This window comes from Gopherus flavomarginatus, chromosome 20 (genome assembly GCF_025201925.1).
Source record: "Gopherus flavomarginatus isolate rGopFla2 chromosome 20, rGopFla2.mat.asm, whole genome shotgun sequence".
NCBI lineage: Eukaryota > Metazoa > Chordata > Testudines > Testudinidae > Gopherus > Gopherus flavomarginatus.
In genome coordinates this window covers 14,653,268-14,676,137 of record NC_066636.1, presented here as the reverse complement: position 1 = coordinate 14,676,137, position 22,870 = coordinate 14,653,268, and the positions used below count along the sequence as shown (strand labels likewise).

Here is a 22,870-nt window from a genome sequence, read left to right as displayed (position 1 = left end):
AAAGAGTAGAGGCCAGCCTGCCACTGAGCATCCATATCAAACACAACTGTTCTATTTCTTTTAAACTTGAGTCTTGCCAGCTTGTGCAAAGCTTAAGCATCTTGGTCTATAAGCCAAGCTGCAATCTGCTTTCTGGTCAGAGTTTTATCACGTTTTTAGCAGCCTGAAGTAAGGAGGTTACACCCCCAAAACTCCCAACCTCCCTTTCTGACCTGTCTTATTCTAAGACTTAAGTATCTGTAAGAAAACACAGACTTGGATTTTTTTTATTTAAAACAGCTTCTCTCACTTTGTAACTTGTTAGCCCCCCACCTTATTTTCCTCTAAAATGCATGTTCTATTACTAATATTTCATACCTTTATTTAAAAAATGCAATTATTTTTCTCTAAAAAAAAATTGTCATTGAGACTTTATTTCAAAGTAACCTAAATGCATAAAATTTATTCTTTCCCCCAAAATAGTTATTACTAATATTTAATGCCTTTAGTTCAAAGGGCATAACAGTTTTCTCTAAAGCCACTTTCTTCTTCTAATTTCTAAACTTCTAACCTTAAAATGACCCTAAATGTGAAAAAAATCATGTGCAAATAGTGCCAATGCTCCCCATAAATAATTTTTTAAAATGTCAAAATGGCCCCTGCACCGAAAGTGCACGTATCTGAAAATGAGGCTGGGGGTGGGACATAAATTTAAAAAGGGAGTATGGACACCTGTCAGAACTATATGTTGAAGAAAACTATAGTGCCTTTCCTACTTGCCCCCCATGAGCAGTGCAGAGCAGATCTTGCCAGCAAATGACATTGTTTGTTTCCCAAACCATTTTTATTTACTTGATATCATGTGGGTAATCTGGGGTTACATGTTGCGATCAAAACATAATATAACAGTGTTATATGCTGCAATAGCATGGAGAGTTCTCATATCAAAACATACATAAGTGTAAAAGCAGCAAAGAATCCTGTGGCACCTTATAGACTAACAGATGTTTTGGAGCATGAGCTTTCGTGGGTGAATACCCACTTCTTCTTTGCTGCTTTTACAGATCCAGACTAACACGGCTACCCCTCTGATACATAAGTGTGTTTATACCATGGAGTGGCAAATGCTGCATATCATAGAATCATAGATTAGGGTTGGAAGAGACCTTAAGAGGTCGTCTAGCCTCAAAGAAGGACCAACCCCAATGAAATCATTCCAGCCAGGACCTTGTCAAGTCTGGTCTTAAAAATCTCTAAGGATGGAGATCCCACCACCTCCCTAGGAAACCCATTCCAGTGCTTCATCACCCTCCTAGTGAAATGGTGTTTCCTAATATCCAACCTAGACCTCCTCCACTGCAACTTGAGACCATTGCTCCTTGTTCTGTCATTTGCCACCACTGAGAACAGCCGAGCTCCATCCTCTGTGGAACCCCCGTTCACGTAGTTGAAAGCAGCTATCAAATCCCCCCTCACTCTTCTCTTCTGCAGACTAAATAAGCCCAGTTCCCTCAGCCTCTCCTCTATCTCACATCCAGAGTGCAAAAACAGGAGGCTGAGAAACCAGGACTGAACTCCTGATGACCAGGGAGCCTAGAAATCTGTTTGCTGTGGGAAAATGTGGAATTTGCATTCTTACAGAGAATCTTTAGTTTTTACATTCTGTGAAAAAATTAAAACCTATTATTAACAATTAATTAAAATCTTACAGAAAGTGCCAGTGCCATTTATTCAATGAGCACAACCATCCCCCTCTTGTGGTTGATTTTTGAATTTGTTTTAAATTAACAGCTGAAACCTATTTATCTGATCTAAATGGGACCGGGGCCAGATCGGATAATCAAAAATTGGGATAAACAGGAGAACTGGCAAAGAGCTTTCAATCCCTTATTTTAAGATGGGGGGCTCAGGCTGTCAGCGTCTCATGCAGCTGGCACTTGGGCTGTCAGTCTTAGGAGACTGATGGGTCGGTTAGTATGGAGAGCTGGATAGGGGAGGCTTGGATAAACAGGCTTCTACTGCATATCAGTACACCATTGTGTTCAGCTGATACCTGTAGGTATGGTGCCTATGGAAACTAAAGTTCAGCCTTTCATTTTAATTGAGGAAAAATGCACATTTTTATAGTTTTTATCAGAGAAGTTTGGTTTTTTATCACAGAAAACTAGGACCCCTGCTGCTGACAGCCTTGAGCTCCACCCATGGCCTGGACCCAAGCTGAGCAAAGAGCTAAGAACTTTGAGTGGGCCCAGGCTTGGATCAGCTTGGAGACCTTAACCATGAAAATGTTATAATGATTTGGTGGTTGAGGGTGTAGATGTGTCACCCCCGCCAGCGCCCTCATGGAATGGGGGCAGGACCGCTAGGCATCCAGCGGAGCTACCATGCCCACGGGCAAATGGTTCCCCAGCCGCCATGCTCTGCTGCACCAGCATGGGCTGGCTGAATGGGAATGGCTGTGACCTGTTGGTGGGTTCTGTGCTGCTCTCATTCAGAGTCAGTCTACACTGCAATTAGACAGCCTGGCTGGCCCATGTCAGCTGACTCCGGCTGATGGGGACAAGCAAAGAGCTGTTTAATTGGGGTGTAGGAAGGTCCTGGGAGGTGGGAGGGTCCCAACACTCAGGCTGCAGCCAAAGCTGGAGCGTCTACATTGCAATTAAACAGCCCCTTAGCCAATAGGAATCAGGACCATAAACAGTGGGAAATGCTAGAGGGTAACGGAAAGAGAGCAGGAGGGGATGGCACCTTCTGGTCTCATTTCAGAGCCTCTTAAGATCTAAGTGACCTGGAAGAGAGTGAGGAGAATGCCTGTGTGAGAAAATCACAGACAAAAAGAGGTGAGTGGGAGGGGTGGGAGCCTAGAGAAAAAATGCAACAGGTAGGGTTATAGCTAAGCTGACGGTAGGAAAATGGAGATGTACAGCCAGCCATGAGGGGTGGGGGGCATGAGCTAATCAGGAGCCAAGCTTTTCAAGGGGAGGGCACTGTCTGGCAAGGGGCAATGCTGATACACTGAGGGAATGGGCAGGAGTTTGCAATGCCATCTGCCTGCATGAAAAGCCAACGGGATTTGGGTCTGCCTGTGCCAAGGGCTTAACCCAGCGGTGAAAGGCACAGCTCTGCAGGCCAGAATTCACCAGATTAGTGGGAGGAACCCAGGCACATGGTGCTGAGTGCACGTCAGGATCCCATCCTGCCCGTGAGATCTGTGGCGAGTAGGGAAGCTCACAGAGAGCTGCACCAGCCCTAATGCCAGGCACATTTATGAGCAGACTGGACCAAGCACTGGAAAGCTGACTGAGGTGCATCCAGTGCTGGAACCCAGGGTGGGAGGCCTAGACAGCACCTACCAGCCTCTCTCAGCTCTGTGCTTTGGCCCAGTGTGTGCCACCCGGAACGGCACATACTCCAGGGGCTGGAGATCACATTCTCCTTTGTGCTAGACTCGCCAGGGTTTATGGCACAGTTGCCAACTTTCACACAGTAAATAAGCACCCAACATTCACAATAAGCCAAAAATCAAGCTAATCGCACTTCAAAACAAGGCCAGTCCCTAAGAACCCCAACACTCTATGTGACTAGATCCCCCCGGCGTGCAGTCTGGGACTGTGGTGGGCCTGCTGTGCACCCCTGACTCTTCCTTTCTTGCCCCTGCTTGCCCCTTGCCTCAGCTTGCCCCTGCTTGCCAGGAGCCGATCAAAAAAAAAGAAGCCACAAGCTATAACAAGCTACAAGCCAAAACTAGCCAACAAGCAACTCACAAGCCAATTAAGCCAAAACCAAGCCGAATTTCTGCATTTTTTCCACGGGTTTGGCATGTCTGGTTTATGGCTGCAGACAGCATGCCCCGGGGGCACGTCACTCTCTGAAAGTGACAGCAGGAGTTGGAGCTCCACAGCTTTGGGCTGGGGCTGCACTGCTACTGAATGCAGCCTGTGCTCACAGGATCAGAATAACAGCTTGCGTTTCAGGAACACATCACCTACTAATTCATAGTGCAAATTATTCCAGCCAAAGATGTAGTGGGAAAAGTACCCACCCCACATTATAGACTCCATGTTATAGAGGACATGGTCCCACATGTACACATCTGTGATTTCCCCTACAAAAGACTCTGGGAGTTCAAACCCGCCCCCGAAGGAGTCCTGCTCCTGCCCCAGGATGATCACAGCCTCAGCACTGATGGAATAGCCTTTCCGCAGACCCTTCCTGGGTAAGGGCTTCCCGTTCACCCAGAACTCAGCTATGCCCGTGGCCGATTCCCAGCCAGCACAGACATGCTCCCAGTCCATACGGTTCTCTGGGACTCTGAAGGTCACAAATTCCCCCCCCACGTATAGTCTGTACTCCCCAGGCTTGGGTTTGAAGAGCAGGATCTCATTATCATAGGCCTTGGTGGCATAAGAGAAGAGGGCATATGGCCGGGGCAGGTCAGTGTAGGATCTCAGACAAATGGTAAAACTCTGCAATGGCTGCTCTGGCTTCGGCTTCAGGATAACGTAGGAGTCGTTGGATGCTCTTGGGAAAACAAACACCTTACGGAAGAGGTCTGTGAGAAGGGAGATGGGGGGTGTGTGTTTCTTTGTCAGGGTAAGGGACCCGATTGGTACCACTCTTCCCAGTTAACCCCTGAGACCTCTAAGTCTCCCCCCCACCTTGCTATCCCAGCTCTGGGGCCGACCCAGCTCTACCAATGCCCCTGATTCCCCCCTCCCTGCTATCCCAGCCCTGGGCTGTACCCAGCTCTGCCAATGCCCCCGATTTGCCCCGCCCTGCTATCCCAGCCCTGGGCCGTACCCAGTTCTGCTACTGCACTCACCCGCCTCCCACACCCTACTATCCCAGCTGTGGCAGGGTGCTGCTGCAAGCACACCTCATCAGTCCCTGCCATGCCAGCCCCAATTAAGGGGGAAAGATTGGGGCTGGTTGAAAAGCCTTATGTCTGCCTGATGATTGACAACACCTGCCAGCTTGATAGGCAGGAGCTACAAAGGTTGGGAAGGAGCCAGAAGGAGCAGGTCAGTCAGAGAGGGAGGTGGAATCCCTCTAGCTGGTTACTGACCCAGCCTGCGCTAGGCAAGACACTTGTAAGGATTGTATATAGTTGGACGCAGATGGTGGGAAAATGCTTAAAGAATAAAGGATACGGGTGTTGCACAGAGTTGGAGTCTTCCTGGACTTATTTGGGATGGCGACCAGCCCCAGAAGAAGAGGGGCTGGGCGTGCACCCCATGACATGTGGGAGCTTGTCCGAGATCCTTTTGTGCCAGAGCTACAGTTTGGCAAGCTGGAGATGGAGGGAACCCCGCAGTGGCTGACTCAGCAGTAGGAGGAGATGCAGAAGGTGCTGCAGGCCTTCCAGCAATCCCACCGGATGGAGAGATAGGCTCAACTCGCCTGGCAGGCCAAGCAGCGGAGGACTTTACAGGATTTATTAAGGAGCAGGTGGGGTTGCCATAACAACTCCTGCAGAAACTAGTGAGTTGCCCCCGGGGAAGATGGTACCTGCACTACTGGGTTGGGCCTTTGTAAAATGGGCCCTGATGATGACCCCAACACTTTCCTTTGAGTGAGTGGCCATGGGTGCCGGATGGGACAGGTCAACCTGGGCCCTACAGCTAGTCCCATATCTCACCCCCAGGCAGTATGCAGACACTCCGGGGGTGGGCAAGGCAAGGGGCGGGGCTGCATGTGGGCTCCAGGGAGCATGTGGACAGGCCCGGGGGAGGAGGTAACAGCTGCAGGGATATTCAGAATGTGAACCCAGATAGGGCACTTTGGGTCAGGGGCTGTTGCCTTCACTGAAGCCATCCCCTATATTTTTAAATATAGAACTGGAAGGGACCTTGAAAGGTCATCAAGTCCAGTCCCCTGCCTTCACAGTAGGACTAAGTACTGTCCCTGACACATTTTTGCCCCAAATGGTCCCCTCAAGGATTGAACTCATAACTCTGGGTTTAGTAGGCCAATACTCAAACCCAGGGCCAGCTCCAGGCACCAGCATCTCAAGCAGGTACTTGGGGTGGCAATCTACAAGGGGCGGCAGTCCCTGTGTTTTTGTCCTCAAACAGTGCTCCGAATTACCACCACGGATGGCGGGGGCAGTCCGTGTGCCTTTAGGGCGGCATGCATGTTTCCATGGCGGTGGCAATTCGGTGGCAGCTTCTATGTTCAGCTGTCCGCGGCAGCACAGCTTCTGTCTTCCGGCTGAAGACAGAAGCTGCCTCTGAATTGCTGCCTCCGTGGAAACGCACGAGCTACCCTAACGGCACACGGACTGCCCCCATCGTCCGCGACGGCAATTCGGCACGCTGCTTGGGGTGGCAAAAACAGTAGAGTTGGCCCTGCTCAAACTACTGAGCTATCCTTCTCCATAAACCAGCCTCCTCTATAACCATTGATTTATTTCTCACTTGCAAGATGTGTGCTTGAGGAATACTTGTTTCTGAAATGTGCAGATGTGTCAACCAGAAGCCAAAACAGATTTCTGCACTGATGAATATCAGAGCCCTGCAAACTTAGGACCCGGTCTGTCACCCTTACTCACGCTCATGTCAGTATCTTACTCCATGAGCTATCCCACTGGGTTGGGTTCAGTTATTAACCTCTTTTGGTGTGTGCATTTACTCAGGTGAGTAATCCCATTAGTTGCAGTGAGACTACTTGTGTAAATGTTCACAACATGAAGAAGAGCCACACAATTGATCCCTTCTGTAATTCAGTGACAAGTGTAACATCTCATGGAACAGATCATAGCCCAACCTATGAAGCCTTATAGGGATGGAAAGAGGGGTAAGACTTTTCCCCCAGTGGCCCTCTCAGCCTGCCCTTATCCCTAAGGTAGGTGGTGTAAGCTGCATGCCTGGTGCATTCCCAGTGCAGGTGGGTGGAGAGTAGGCAAAGGGCAGGAGAAGCACAGACAGGGCATAGTATGTTTGAATATTCTACACTGGACAGTTTTGTGAACCTCCAAGGAGCACACCTATATTTTCCCTTTTTATTTTTTCCCTTTTAACTGGTTCCAGTTTGAGGCAGATGAACACCTGCTTAGATTGATATAGAAGCGAGGGGAGCGTGGACTAGCCCCTATTGACAAAAATTCCAAACTTATTTGTTACTGTTTCTGAGCATTCTTAAAGATTTGCTGCAGCTCATTTGCATATTTAGGGCTTGTGTGGAGTGATGTGCAGCTGAGCACTGCCCCAGGAACACGGAAAATTCCCTCCATGTTTCTCCCTTGCTACAGTGGGGATGATAATTTGCTGCTGGCCTATACCAGCATCAAATGACAATACTTCACCACAAACTCTTCTATTGTGGCCAAAGTGTTGGAGGGGCAGAGCCAAGGCTATACCTAGTAGTTAGATCTTTCTCTTTACAGCAGCCTGTCTGGTTGGGGGGAAGTCAGGGCCCTGGATCCAGATAAGCCTGTACTGGGACACACTGTGGGTGTCTTACTCCCCTCCATGCCCCATTTCAGGTGCTCAGGCCAGGGGATAATTGTATCTAGAGAGGATGTTTTAAACGTTTTTCAGACTATGTTCATATGACTCAATATTTTTTGTTGTCAATTGTATATTGTCCTATTTATTGCAATACAGTTGGAGAAACTTAGTTGTCTAGATTCTCTGAATATTTTTATATTTTATTGAACATCTATTCCCCGCCCAGTCACTGTACCCAAGCAAGGACAGCAGGAGTGGACTGGGGGCCTTTCCCATCCCAGGTGTTCTGCATTGGCCCTGGTGCCCACCTCCTCCCCAGGCATCATTGGGGTGCCTGCGTCTCCCTTATGGCAGTTGAGGAGTGAGGCCCACACTGCTTCTCCGTGGGTTTCCCACAGCAGGGTCCGGAGAGGCTCCTGGTCACGTTTATAGTCTCCAAAGGCCTTCCCAGCTCTATGCTGTACCCCGGACCCCTGCACTGTGAGCTTTGAGGGGTGGGGCAACTCATTGGGAATGCAGGCAAAGTACCACATAGGGGCAGGCATTCAACTCCCCCAGAGAGATGGGGATGGGGGGGGGGCGGAGAAGCGTTAACCCTTGGGGAAGCCCTATTGATATAAACAGTGAGATCAGCACTGTCCACGCGAGATTCCCCTCTACACCACCCTGAGGCCCCTCCATCTGCACCAAGAGCCTGACCCTGTCCCCTCTCCTGACACCGGCAGCAGATCCCACTCACCAGAAGGGCATAGTGGGCTCGGGCGCAGGATCTGCTGCCCCTAGGAGAGGAGAGTGGTGGGTACACACTGCACCCCCTGCTGGTCGCGGGGAAGTGGAGAAATGAACAGCCCCCTGCTGTCTTTGGGCTGGGGACCGATGGACCCCACGGCCACCTTCCCCAAGTCCCAGGCAGCACTATCCTGGGGAAGCAGCATTCGAATGAGGCTCTTTTAACTGAAAGGACCCATCAGCACATGGCCACATTGGCACTTTGCCCACCAGGAAACAGGGCACAAAAGTGGATGCTGGTGCTGGAGAAAGCCCCCTCGGGTGGGGGCAGAAGGGAGCTCAGTGCCCTGGCTGCTGCCATGTGCCCTTACTGGGGCCGAGGGCTGCAGGGACCTACCGATCATCTCCAGGCTGTACTTGGCCACGGAGCTGCCCCAGGCACTGGTGGCCGTGCAGATGTAGGTGCCCGTTTCATTCTTGCCGATGGGGGGGAGGGTGAGGATGCGGTTAGGGTTTATCTGCAGGGGGACATAGCTGCCGTCCTTTGTCCACAGGAACTCCAGGGGGCTAAGAGGAGGGGTATTAGTGACAGATAAGGAGTGCTTTCCCGAGGGGCACACACTGGTACATGTCTGACTGCACCCCCACGGCAGCGCCTCTGGGGCAGGCCCCTGCAGGTGATATCAGCACACAGCAATGCTGCAGCCATTCCATGACAGCCGGTGAAGGGCGCCAGAGCCAAGAGGCCTGGTCCTCTGTCACCAGGCACTTTCTTTCACCGTTCACACCAGGACAGGGCGAGTGCAGAAGCTGCATATAACACTACCAGGGAGATCTAGCAGCATGTGCCACCCCCTCTGCAATGACATGGGCACGAGGCAGGGCAAGGCAGAGCCGGGCCCGGATCTGCTAGGGAGCGAGGTACGTGGGGCTTGTCCCAAAAGGCAGCGCAATCATGCTCAGGACAAGAACTCAGAGAGCAGGCAAGTGGCCACAGGGAGGCTCCCAGCTAGCCCCGCACTGGCTGTTCTATGATCTGGATCTAGCGTCCCACTGGGGCAAGATTCTCTGTGGGTGTGAGGTAGAAGGTTTGTGCTCCGGTAGATCTGATCCCACTTCTCCATGCACAGTGCAGGGCTCAGCAACGTTTGGCATTTCCCTGTGAAGATGATCCTGGTGTGACCCATGTTGTGTCCCGGGCCCTACTGATGGGTGTAGAGTGGGCGTGATGGGATGGGAAGGGGCAAACACTATGGGCCTAGGGTTGAGGTGGGTGCAGTGGGAGGGGGAAGGCGAGTGCTACAGGTGCAGGGTGGGTGTGATGGGAAGGAGATGGGCGAGCACTATGGGTGCAGGTTGGGGGGTGTGATGGGAAGGGGAGGGGCGAGCGTTATGGGTGCAAGGTGGGTGTGGGTTTGATGGGAGTGGGAGGGGCAAGCGCTATGGGTGCAGGGTGGGTGTAGGTGAGATGGGAGGGGGAGGGGCAAGCACTATGGGCACAGGGTGGAGCAGGCATGATGGGAGGGGGGAGATTGGGCACTAGGGGCACAGGGTGGGGGTGGTCGTGATGGGAGGTGGAGGGGTGAGCGCTACGGGTGCAGAGTGGGGATAGGTATGATGGGAGGGGGGTGAGCGCTATGGATGCAGGGTGCGGGTGGGTGCAATGGGAAGGGGAGGGGTGAGTGCTATGGGTGCAGAGTGGGGGTAGGTATGATGAGGGGGTGAGCGCTATGGGCGCAGGGTGGGAGTGGGTGTAATGGGAGATGGAGGGGTGAGCGCTATGGGTGCAGAGTGGGGGTGGGTGCAATGGGAAAGGGAGGGATGAGTGCTATGGGCATAGGGTGGAGATAGTCATTATGGGAGGGGGAGGGGCGAGCGCTATGGGCACAGAGTGGGGTGGGCATGATGAGTGGGGGAAGATTGGGCACTAGGGATCAGGGTGGAGATGGATGCAATGGGAGTGGGAGGGGTGAGCCCTATGGGTGCAGGGTGGGGGTGGGCGCCATGGGCGGGGCAAGCACTTTGTGTGCAGGGTGGGGTGGACGTGATGGGGGGAGGAGTGAGCACTATGGACGCAGGTTGGGATGGGTGCGATGGGAGGGGGAGGGGTGAGCGCTATGGGCGCAGGGTGGGGGTGGGTGCGATGGGAAGGGGAGGGGGCACGTGCTATAGGCACAGGTTGGAGATGGGTGTGATGGGAGGGGGAGAGGGCAAATGCTATGGGCACAGGTTGGGGATGGGTGCGATGGGAGGGGGAGGGGTGAGCGCTATGGGTGCAGGGTGGGGGTGAGTGTGATGGGAGGGGGAGAGGGCAAATGCTATGGGCACAGGTTGGGGATGGGTGCGGTGGGAGGGGGAGGGGTGAGCGCTATGGGTGCAGGGTGGGGGTGGGTGCGATGGGAAGGGGAGGGGGCAAGTGGTATGGGCACAGGTTGGAGATGGGTGTGATGGGAGGGGGAGGGGGCAAGTGCTATGGGCACAGGTTGGGATGGGTGCGATGGGAGGGGGAGAGGTGAGCGCTATGGGTGCAGAGTGGGGGTGAGTGTGATGGGAAGGGGAGGGGGCAAGTGCTATGGGCACAGGTTGGGGATGGGTGCGGTGGGAGGGGGAGGGGTGAGCGCTATGGGCGCAGGGTGGGGGTGGGTGCGATGGGAAGGGGAGGGGTGAGCGCTATGGGCACAGGTTGGGGATGGGTGCGATGGGAGGGGGAGGGGTGAGCGCTATGGGCGCAGGGTGGGGGTGGGTGCGATGGGAAGGGGAGGGGGCAAGTGCTATGGGCACAGGTTGGGGATGGGTGTGGTGGGAGGGGGAGGGGTGAGCGCTATGGGTGCAGGGTGGGGGTGAGTGTGATGGGAAGGGGACCACTAGAGCAGCGCAGCCAAGGGGAGAGGTGAGGGGGCGGGGAGCTCCTTACCCAGGATCCCCTGGGACGTCACAGTGCAGCTGTAGCTCTCTGCCCGGGCTGGGGTAGGGGGGGCGCGGCTGGATCCTCGCTGCTGGCTTGTCTGATAACGTGGAGAAGGACGAACATGGAATGAAGCCTGTTCCCTTGCAGGGGCTGGGGTAAGCAGCGACTGTACAGAGGAATGACCCTGCAAGCCCCTGGCTGCCCACAGTGCCTCTGCCAACCCCTTGTGCTGCCCACCGAGCCTCTGGGTCATCTGCTGATGCCCACGTGCTGGCTGCAGTGTGCCCACCACAATCCCCTTTTGCCAGCCAGAATGGAGCCACGTACAGCAATGTGGGTCTTCCCAACGCCTCCTCTGCCCCGCACTGGTTCCGTGTCGCTGTTTCTAGGAGTCCTGGGGCCTTGCCCTCACAGGCACTGAGCCCCAACGCTTCAACTGACATCAGGCCCCAGTGTCTCGAGGTGGGTGGCAAGATCCAATGGGGCTAAATGCTGAGCACCAGGGACTTAGCACTGCACAGTCCCCTGAGTCCAGCAGAAGCCATGCCCTGGACGAGGGCGTTATTGGGAGTCCCATCTTCGGCTGGGAGCTGTGGGGAGAGTGGTTGGAAAACATGACTCACGCATCCTCCAGAGTGCCAGGGACTCAGCTGCTCTCTGCCTGCAGTAGCACAAACCCTGTCCTCCCTGTACAGAGGGCATCACGGCCAGGGCTTGCCCCCCTCCCCTCGCACAGCCAGCTCTGCCCCTACCTGTCTGGGCCACAGATCCTGAGAGGCTAGCGAGGAGAAGGAGGCAAAGCTGAAGGTTCTGCATTTTCTTCACCTGCAGAATAAACCAGAGGGAAAAATCAGAGGGGCAGATGTCAAGAGTCTGTGGCCAGTGTGTTACGGACAGTCAAGGCGTTTGTTAAATCTATCGGGAACAAATAAAATCCCAGTGTTCAGACAGCTCCGTTACGAGAGAGCAGCGGCAACCCTGTCAGCCATGACAGAGGAAAGAGGGAAGTGTTCAGGAAATATTTCTGTTCTGTGCTGGAAGGAGACGGGGGGACATTTCCATCTCTGACAGTGATCAAGTCATGCTTTCTATCCCATCCGTGACTAAGGAGGGTGCTACCCAGCAGCTACTAAAGTTAAACATTTTTAAGTCGACAGGAGCAGACCACTCACACCCAGGAGTATTAAAATAATTGGCCGAGGAGGTCTCTGAGCATTAATGGTGATATTGAAGAACTCTGGAACACTGGGGGAAGTTGCAGACAACTGGCAGAAGAAACGTGCCAAGATTTAAATATGATAAATGATGCGAGTCGGTTAGACTGTCATCGTTTCAGGGCAAAACCCTGGAGAGGCTGAGGCAGGCGCAAACGGTAAAAAACTAGAAGATGGGTGTATAATTGTCACGGAGTGTGGGGGAGTCCGGCCCTGCACCCCTCTTCCTGGGACCCACAGTGACTCTCAGCCAGTCAGTAAAACAGAAGGTTTATTGGACAACAGGAACACAGGTTACAGCAGAGCTTGCAGGCACAGTCAGGACCCCTCCACCGAGTCCTTCTGGGCTTTCAGGGTGCTTGGATCCTAGCTAGGATACCCTGAATTCCGCCCACACAGCCCCCAGCCCAAACTCAAACTGCTTCCCTCCTGCCACTCCCTTCCTTTGTCCCCTTCCCGGGCAAAGGTGTTGACCTTTCCCCTCCCTTACCTAGCTCAGGTTACAGGCTCTGGCATCGTCCATCTCCTAAAGTCCTCCCCTGCTCTCCCACTCCCCACACAGACAGTCCCTACTGCATCACATCTCTCCCCCCTTCGAGACTGAACTGAGCGGGGTCACTCTGCCCAGTGACCTGGGGAAGTTCAGGGTCCCCTCTCCGGGACAACGCATCCGCTGTCAGGTTGGCACTTCCCTTCACATGGACCACGTCCATGTCATAGTCCTGCAGGAGCAGGCTCCACCTCAGGAGCTTGGCGTTGGCTCCTTTCATCTGGTGCAGCCAGGTCAGGGGAGAGTGGTCGGTGTACACGGTGAAGTGTCGCCCAAAGAGATATGGCTCTAGCTTCTTAAGGGCCCACACCATGGCCAGGCATTCCTTCTCGATGGCCGCGTAGCTTTGTTCCCGGGGTAGCAGCTTCTTACTCAGGTACACGATGGGGTGTCTCTCCCCCTTTTCATCCTCCTGCATTAACACCGCCCCCAGTCCCGTGTCTGAGGCATCGGTGAACACCATAAAGGGTTTGTCAAAATCTGGGTTTGCCAGAACTGGGTCGCTAACCAGAGCCTCCTTCAGCGCCCGGAAAGCCTCCTGGCACTGCTCAGTCCAGATCACCTTGTCTGGCTTCCCCTTTTTGCACAGTTCAGTGATGGGGCCGGCTATGGCACTGAAGTGGGGCACGAACCTTCGATAGTACCCCGCCATCCCAATAAAGGCCTGGACCTGCTTTTTGGTTTGGGGAGCAGGCCAGTCTCTGATCACCTCCACCTTGGCTGGTTCCGGCTTCAGGCAGCCGCTCCCCACCCGATGGCCCAGGTAAGATACTTCAGCCATCCCCACCTTGCACTTCTCAGCCTTTACTGTTAACCCAGCCTTTCGGAGTCGGTCCAGGACTTGTTTAACCTGGGACACGTGGTCCTCCCAGGTCTGGCTGAAGACGCAGATGTCGTCAATATACGCCACGGCAAAACTCTCCATCCCCCTCAGTAGCTGATCCACCAGGCGCTGGAAGGTGGCCGGCGCTCCCTTGAGGCCGAAGGGCAGGGTCAAAAACTCATAGAGCCCCAGAGGGGTGATAAAGGCCGATTTCAGCCTGGCATCTGCGTCCAGCGGCACTTGCCAGTAGCCTTTGGTAAGATCCATAGTGGTGAGGTACCGTGCACCTCCCAGCTTGTCTAGGAGCTCGTCAGGCCTGGGCATAGGGTAGGCATCAGATACGGTGATGGCATTGAGCTTTCGATAGTCCACACAGAACCGGACTGACCCATCCTTCTTGGGAACCAGCACTACTGGCGAGGCCCAAGGGCTGGAAGACGGCTGGATCACCCCCAAAGCCAGCATGTCCCTGACCTCTCTTTCAAGATCCTGGGCAGTTTTACCAGTGACCCGAAAAGGGGAGCATCTTATAGGGGGGTGTGACCCGGTCTCCACCCGGTGGACAGTCAAATTAGTGCGTCCAGGCTGGTTGGAAAACAGCTGTCTGTACAGATGCAGCACCCCTCTGATCTCAGCGTGCTGGCCCGGGGTCAGCTGATCAGAGAGGGGAATCGCCTCCAGGGGGGAACCAGTTTTTGTCCCAGGGAATAGATCCACTAAGGGGTCATCTCCCTGCCCCTCCCAATGTCCACACACGGCCAACACCACATTCCCCCTGTCATAGTATGGTTTCATCATGTTCACATGGTACACCCGACGGTGATGTGCCCGGTTTGACAGCTCCACCACATAGTTTACCTCATTCAGTTGCTTGATAACCTTGAAGGGCCCTTCCCAGGCGGCCTGGAGTTTGTTTCTCCTCACGGGGATGAGAACCATCACCTGATCCCCGGTGGCGAAGGCACGGGCTCGGGCTGTGCGGTCATACCAGACCTTCTGCCTCCTCTGGGCTCGGGCCAGATTCTCCCTGGCCAGGCCCATGAGCTCGGCCAGTCTTTCCCGGAAGGTCAGGACATACTCCACCACTGACTCTCCCTCGGGAGAGGCCTTCCCCTCCCATTCGTCCCTCATCAGGTCTAGGGGCCCCCTCACCCGCCTTCCATACAACAGTTCGAAAGGTGAAAACCCAGTAGATTCCTGGGGTACCTCCCTGTACGCAAACAGCAGGTGAGGTAAGTACTTGTCCCAATCTTGCGGATGCTGGTTCATAAATGTTTTTAGCATCATCTTCAGCGTCCCGTTGAACCTTTCTACCAGCCCGTTGGACTGGGGGTGATACGCTGAGGCCCAGTTGTGCTGGACCCCACATTTCTGCCATAAGGACCGGAGCAGGGCCGACATGAAGTTGGACCCCTGGTCCGTTAAGACCTCCTTGGGGAACCCCACCCGGCTGAAAATTGTCAGCAGCGCATCTGCCACTGTGTCTGCTTCGATAGAGGACAAGGCCACCGCCTCGGGGTAGCGAGTGGCAAAATCCACCACCACCAGGATGTATTTCTTCCCTGACCGGGTCGTCTTGCTGAGAGGTCCCACTATGTCCATGGCCACCTTCTGGAAAGGTTCTTCTATGATGGGTAAAGGCCTCAAAGCTGCTTTCCCCTTGTCCCGGGCCTTCCCCACCCTCTGGCAGGGATCACAGGATTGGCAGTACTGTCGGACATGGGTAAAGACCCCAGGCCAGTAAAAGTTCTGTAGCAGCCTCTGCCTGGTGCGCCGGATTCCCTGGTGCCCTGCGAGAGGGATGTCATCGGCCAGGTACAGCAGCTTGTGACGGAACTTCTGGGGAACCACCAACTGCCTCCTGATCCCCCATGACTCTACTTCCCCTGGGGGAGCCCATTCTCGGTACAGGAACCCCTTCTCCCACAGGAACCTCTCCTTGCAACCTCTCCTCATGGTCTGTACCGCACTAAGGTCAGCCCGGTCCCTGTGCTTCCGCAAGGAGGGATCTTTCTGCAACTCGGCCTGGAACTCAGCAGCTGGGACAGGAATGGGGACCGGCTCTCTCTTGCTGGCTGGGTCTGAGGCCGCAGCCTCTCTGCACCGTGCCCCTGGGCGTTCCCCGCTCCCTGAGTTAGGGTCCTGCACCTCAGGTCGAGTACCTTCCCCGTTTTCGGGGTGCAGTGCCATTTGCCGACTCTGACTACGAGTCACGACCAGGGCACTCTGGGTGTTAGTAGGCCAGTCCTCAAGGTCCCCTCCCATTAACACGTCAGTGGGCAAATATTGGTGTACCCCCACATCCTTGGGGCCCTCCTTGGCCCCCCATTTCAGGTGTACCCTTGCCACGGGTACCTTGAATGGGGTCCCGCCCACGCCCATCAGGGTCAGGTAGGTGTCGGGCACCATCCGATCTGAGGCCACCACCTCGGGCCGGGCCAGCGTCACCTCTGCGCCCGTGTCCCAGTACCCAGTGACCTTCCTCCCATCCACTTCCAGGGAAACAATGCACTCTTTCCGGAGGGGCAGCCCCGCGCCCACCCGGTAAACCAAAAACCCGGAACTGGGAGCATCCATAGGTGGTATGTTGCCAACCCCCCTTTCCTGGGAATGTAGCCCCTCCTCCGATTGGGTTTTTACCCAGTCCACCCTCTGCGGGTTGGGTCTGCTTGGTCTGTCCCTGAGCTTGGGGCACTGGGCCCGTATGTGACCTCGTTGGCCACAGCGATAGCAGCCCATATCTCGTGGGTCCCCTTGAGTGGGTCGGAGGGACCTGCCGCTGGATGTTCCCCTTTTGGGGGGGTTCTCCATAGGCCCCCTTTGGGAGGTCCCATGTTGACTCTCTCTCTGCGTTGAGGCAGGCCTGCTCCTTCGAGACTCCTCCCTGCCATCCCCTGCCCGACTGTCCACAAATTGGTCGGCCAGCTGGCCTGCATGCTGCGGGTTCTCCGGCTTCTGGTCCATCAACCACAGCCTCAGGTCGGACGGGCACTGCTCGTACAGGTGCTCCAGTATGAATAGGTCAAGCAGGTCCTCTTTAGTTTGGGCCCCAGCTGTCCACTTGCGGGCCAGGTCCAGCTCATGTTTACGCTGTTTCTCCTTCTCCTCCCGCTCATGTTTACGCTGGTTCTCCTTCTCCTCCTGCTCACGCTGGCGCTGGTTCTCCTCATGTTCACGCTGTTTCGCCTTCTCCTCCAGCTCTCGCCTCTTTAACTCGAGCTCCTCCCGTCTCAGCTCCCTTTCATATTCCAGCCGCATCCGCTCCACGGATGTCGAGCGTTGCCGGGAGGATCCCCTGCTGGGGGGTGGGCTTCGCCGGGCAGATCCCCTGCTGGCCGGGGGTGTCACGGTGCCCTCGGTATACACTGGGCTCCTCCCCGCCCTTCCTCTACGCCTAGGAAGGGGGGGTCTCGGGAAGCCCTCGTCCGCCGGCTGACCACTCCCAGCGGGGACAGACACTGGTGCCTGCGCTGCATCTGCTCGGCTGCTTCCCTCAGCGACAGGGCTCCGTTCATTCATGCGGTCTCCCTCCTCCAGCTGGGCAATCAGCTGGTCCTTGGTGCGTCTCCCTGGGTGCAGCCCCCTCTGCTTGCACAGCTCCACCAGGTCACACTTGCGCCGCTTGGCATACATCTTCCTGCTGGCCACTCACAGGCCGGGGTGCTCGCCGCTCCCCACGGTTTCCAGGGGGACCCCTAGTGCACCAGCCCTTCTTGAGGTCACCACCTCTCTGCCAGGGTCGAGCTGCAGACTCCTCCGCCCCTGGGACCGCTCACTGCAATCCCCCGGGGGACCCTGTTACTGCAAAGTCCTTCTCACTGGGCACACACTCCCAGGGGTTAACCACCCCTTCGTTTTACTGCTCCCCAGTCACTTACTGCAGGAAGCGCCGTCCACGGGGTGCAGTATATCCCACCGCTGCCACCAGTTGTCACGGAGTGTGGGGGAGTCCGGCCCTGCACCCCTCTTCCTGGGACCCACAGTGACTCTCAGCCAGTCAGTAAAACAGAAGGTTTATTGGACAACAGGAACACAGGTTACAGCAGAGCTTGCAGGCACAGTCAGGACCCCTCCACCGAGTCCTTCTGGGCTTTCAGGGTGCTTGGATCCTAGCTAGGATACCCTGAATTCCGCCCACACAGCCCCCAGCCCAAACTCAAACTGCTTCCCTCCTGCCACTCCCTTCCTTTGTCCCCTTCCCGGGCAAAGGTGTTGACCTTTCCCCTCCCTTACCTAGCTCAGGTTACAGGCTCTGGCATCGTCCATCTCCTAAAGTCCTCCCCTGCTCTCCCACTCCCCACACAGACAGTCCCTACTGCATCACAATAATTACTGCCAGTCCACATGCTTTTGGGGGAATAGGTCTTGTCAGACACGCCTGAGACAGATTTTTGATGAGCTCATACGTTTGGCTGATCAAGGCAGGAGTGTGACCTTCATACACATGATATTTCTATCACATATAGCCTGAGTGCAGCGCTCCACTTTGTATTGCTCTGCCTGCCCTGCCTATAACCTGCCCCCAGGCAATACCAATCTCCAGATGCAGAAGTTGCTGCCCCAGTATGGGGAGGGAGGCAGGCAAGCTGAGAATGAGTGATGGGATGGATCACTTGATGTTTACCTGTTCTGTTCATTCCCTCTGGGGCACCTGGCACTGGCCACTGTCAGAGGACAGGATACTGGGCTAGATGGACCTTTGGTCTGACCCAGTATGGCTGTTTTTATATTATGTTCTTAAGGACATGGCCCCCTCACCCGCTCTCCCCAACCTGAGGCGCACCGGGGAGCAGATGCTCTGTCAGAAAGGATGGTGTCACCAGGGCACTCCTCCCAGCACTAGGGGAGGATAGCAGCTCCCCAACCCCCCTCAGGCCAACATCTCCACCTGCACCTGCTCTGAGCTGTGCGTAAGGACACAATTTAGTCATGGATTCCGTGATCGCATCAGACCTCTGTGACTTCAGCTTCTGCTGTCAGCAGCTGTGGCTATGTTAGGCTTTTACTAGAGGCCTCTGTACAGGATCGGGGAGCAGATACTGGACACAGTGTTGGTCTATAATACTCTAAATACCTTTTACTGATTACAATATAAACCTCACTCACTCCACATTCATATCCCAAACATACCGCACCAGAATCCAAAGATCAGAACAAAGTCCCAATGGTCAGTCGAGGTTCGGTCCAATCTCAAGGCGTGGCAAGCCGACACTGCACACCTCTTCAAAATCAGGGCTCTGGATCGATGTCTGACTCCAAATTTCAGATATGTCAGGCAAGCATTTATAGACCAGTCCGTCGCGTCATCTGCTCTTTGTCTCCATTCGCTAGGCCTTTCACCCACAGCACAGAGAAAGCAGCCCCAGGAAGCTGCCATAATCCAAGCAGCCCCAGGAGGCTGCGTTCCATTTCCCCTAGTTTTTATCCACAGCTGTAATGGATACAATACCACCAATGTTATTCCCTTTTCTGCTGATTTTGTATGTTTCCCCTGGACATAACAAGGCTGTTTTGCAAGAACAGTCCTTGACTGCTTAAAACCTTAAAGCCTCGCTTCAGTTGCCAGCATGTAACTCACATACTCATGTCAAACACACTTCATTCACACTAGGCCTCAACGGCCCATAACATATTGCATTATATATAGTGTAGATATAACCCAACAGCTGGAGCTGGGGCTGCGTCCCTCACCCCCACCCCTTGCAGCTGTGGCCTGGGCTATGCACCACCTCCAGCCCCCACAACTGCAGCCAGGGCTGTGCCCTGCCCGCTGCTCTCCCACTCACACACTCGACTAGGGCCAGGGCTGTGCCAAAATCTTAACCTTAGCTATGTGGCATGAGAAGACTCTGCTGGCAACATCCTCGTTTGTAGCCTTTCACTCAGTGCCTGAGGCGCTCAGGGCCCGGAGACAGGCTTCGGGAGCAATCCCAGGCACCGTGTAGCTCAGGGCATGGCAAACAGCAGTGGGAGCAGAGCCAAGTCCCACCTCACTGCGAGACTGCATGGGCAGCAGAAAGCCAAGTATGTGGGGTGGGTGGCTGGGTTGGGTGGCTCCAGGCAGACATTTGCCAGAGCAGCAGCAGGGCAGTGGCACCTCAGGGGGAGTTCTGCTTCCACGGGCTAGTAAAACAGCGCTGTTCAGTGATAGAGAGAGCAGCTGCCTCCTCCCTAAAGTTAGCGGGGGGGCGGGGCACCCAGAGCTGGCAGGGCGCAGGGGAGGGTGGGGGAGGTGCAGGAGCAGGCGGGATGCTGAACTGTGTCCCAGGATGTCTTGCTGTGAGGGTGCTGAGGTCACTAGCTCAGCTGAGGAAGGATGGAAAGCAGCCCTCTGTGCTCCCTGCACTTCCAGGACTGAAAGAAGGCACCTGGGCTTTGGCATCCACACAAGCCGCGCAGCAGTCCATGGAGAACCAGAGCCTTGCAGAACGCAGCCCGTCCTCAGTACATCACTGCTGAGACCCCGACTCACTCAATGTTGCTCTGGCCTGTGGACCTCGGCTGTAATCCAGAGCTGCGCTAATGCCCACTGGACAAGCCAGGCCACAGCGTGTCGGGGGCTGCAAAGATCCAATCTGCGAGGCAGACAGGATGGTTCCCGGATGTGTCTCAGAGCGCTCCCTCGTCTGAGCGTGGGACCAGCCTCAGCAGCAGCCCTTGGCTGGGGACAGGCTGGGCCCTGGCTCTAGACCGAGTGAGGGGTTTGCACTTTCGCTTCTGCTTATCGAGTCTGATTGCCCCAGAGATGAAGGGCTTGGCTACTCTTGTGAGTTACCGCACATTAAAGGAGCCCTGAGCGCACTAGCTCACTACCCATCCACACTGGCAAGGCACGTAAAGTGCTCTGACTCCACAGCGAGAGCGCTCCTGGTTACCACCTCGGCAAGTGGAATAACGTTTGATGCGTCCCCACTGGAATGCCCCAGTGTCAGTGTGAACGAGGTTTTACATTACTGCGCTCTGATCAGCCTCCAGAAATGTCCCATAATCCCCTTAAGTCAAGTGGCCACTCTTATCATTGTTTTGGATATGCCCTTTGAAAGCTCCGTTTGACAGCTGGCTGCTTATCTGCTCCAAGACAAAGTAACCATTACTGGGAATGCATTGTGTGAGAGAGAGAGGTGCGGGGAGCAGGGGGAAGGGGAGGTCTGCTGCTGTCTGAATTTACAAGACAGCATGCTGACACACTCTCAGCCCCCTCCAAACCCACTCTTTCTCCCCTCACATACACATAGCACAGTCCCTGTCACACTCCACCCCACTCCCCCATTTGAAAAGCACATTGCAGCCACTTGCATGCTGGTATAGCTACCACAATGCACTGCTCTCTGTGGCCCTTGCAAGAGCTGCTAATGTGGCCACACCAGTGTGCTGGCAGCTGTCAGTGTGGACAGACTGCAGCACTTTCCCTACTGCACTCTGCAAAGGCTGGTTTAACTCAAAGCGCTCTACATCTGCAAGTGTAGCTATGCCCATGCCCGAAGATATGATTGCAAACCAGCCTTCCTCCAGCTATGCCCCAGGAACCCAGCCAAGCTGAGACCACAGTGCCTGGGCGGAAACACCTGCTTCCCCTCCAGGCTTCAGAAAGGGGAAGTGAGCCCAAAGCAGCCAGGCCTTAAATGGGGGTGAGTAAAGAAGAGATCGAGCCAAACCCTGGCAGATAGTGCCTGAAGCACGCCCCTCCCTCGCTCCCCAGTGAGCTTGGTTTGTGGGTCTGCAGCCCCCGGCGCCCCGGGGAAGTCGTGTCTCCACAAGCTACCCCTGTTTTGCCCTGTGCTGGCCATACAGCCCGCTCGCAGAGCACAGCTTGGCATTGCCTGTTTCCCCCAGCATCTCCTATTGTCCCCTCCCCCTGGGATCGCCTGTCCCCTGCCTGTTAGCTTCAGGGCTGCAGCCTGACGGGCAGCGTGGTGCTCCAGCTCCCAGAGGTCTCGCTCCTGCTGCAGGGACCTGGCCAGGCTGTCCCACCTCGAGCTCACCACAAGATCCTCCACTCCCGGCAGCGCCCCCCCATCGCCCCACTCACCAAGCCAGGCACCCGACGCAGTGTCCCACTCCCAAGGTGCTCAGGAACATCCGCTGAAGTGCAGCTCTCTGCTGCTCCTGGCCCAAGGGAGACGCTCCTGCTGCGGGCGGGTGGGAGCGGAGTCTGTGGAAGGGCTGGGGTCCAGCAGCTGTGGTGGGAGTAGGGGTGGGGTTCAGCGTTGGTGATTCAGTGCCCCAGGTGATGGCAGAGGAACATGGGAAAGGGGGGGTAGATCTCCCCCTGCCAAGATGGTGCAGCTCAGACCCCGGTTCCCAGGGCTGTGCTAGGCCAGGCAGAGGCAGCTCCTCCCTGACTGATGCAATGGACTGGGCTGACAAAGGCGACTGGATCCAGTGAACCACTTTCACAGACACCACCCAAAGCAGTATAATGGGCAGTATTTGCACTTGTCTGCACCAAGTCTCCCCGTAGTTCCCAGCTTTGTTTTAGGGGCTGTTCTCGTTGCAGCACGGGAGGGACCTTGTCTTGTGACTCACTGTAGAGGGGCTGTCACTCCTTTACAGTATTTACTGTCGGAAAAGTTATTGTTATTACTCTTAGCAGCTCATCATTCCTCTCCCTTAAGGCTGAGTAGATGGAGGTCCCGCTGCATACACTTAATAACAGATAATCTTTGAAGATACTAAGTTGCTAGTAGCTTCAACAACCACCTCTCAATGTTTCTAGTGTAGTATTTCCTAGTGGTACTGCAATATAAGGTTTTAATTCTAAATTGTTGGGTTTTTCTTCTTTTTCTGCACACAAGTTTATTTTTGGAAGCATCTGACTTGAAGGCTGACTGATGTCCTGTGCTGGTGTCAAAACATCTTCAGTTTCCTTTGATCTGCCAGTGGAGACTGCCTTTGTCAACTGGAATTTTGCCTCTGTATCCAGCACCTGTGTTTTTTTCACATCCCCACCTCTGTGTAGAACTTGGTTTCCAAATATTCACCACAAGCCAGATTTTTAAGGTTGAATCCCACTAGTCACCTAAATAACTTTTTAAAATCTGGCCCTAAGGGTGCCGTATAAAATCCTCCTCAAAGGCAAATTTCTACTGTAATTTTTACTAAATATAGTTATACAACCCCAAGGTAGATTGACAACCGCAACAATTAAAAAATCATGAATTAAGCCCCCAAAAGTCATGAAATTAAAATAAATAAATGCAGACCTTTTGTGTTCTTTTA

At 54.6% G+C, this 22,870-nt stretch overlaps 1 protein-coding gene across 2 annotated transcripts; it reads right to left on the bottom strand.

Moving 5' to 3' along the window:
- Positions 1–783: 783 nt before the first annotated feature.
- Positions 784–22,083, bottom strand: LOC127037822 (serum amyloid P-component-like). 2 transcript variants are annotated; one of them, XM_050929939.1, is made up of 5 exons: positions 21,681–22,083; positions 11,817–11,889; positions 11,071–11,161; positions 8,554–8,723; positions 784–4,531 (listed from the first exon to the last, which is right to left on the bottom strand). In XM_050929939.1, the coding sequence occupies exons 2-5, from the start codon at positions 11,878–11,880 to the stop codon at positions 3,930–3,932; spliced, it is 927 nt and encodes a 308-aa protein (XP_050785896.1). In that variant the 5' UTR covers positions 11,881–11,889; positions 21,681–22,083; the 3' UTR covers positions 784–3,929. The 2 variants fall into 2 exon arrangements, with proteins under 2 accessions (XP_050785896.1, XP_050785897.1); XM_050929940.1 differs by lacking the exon at positions 21,681–22,083 and adding an exon at positions 18,782–18,860.
- Positions 22,084–22,870: the final 787 nt, after the last annotated feature.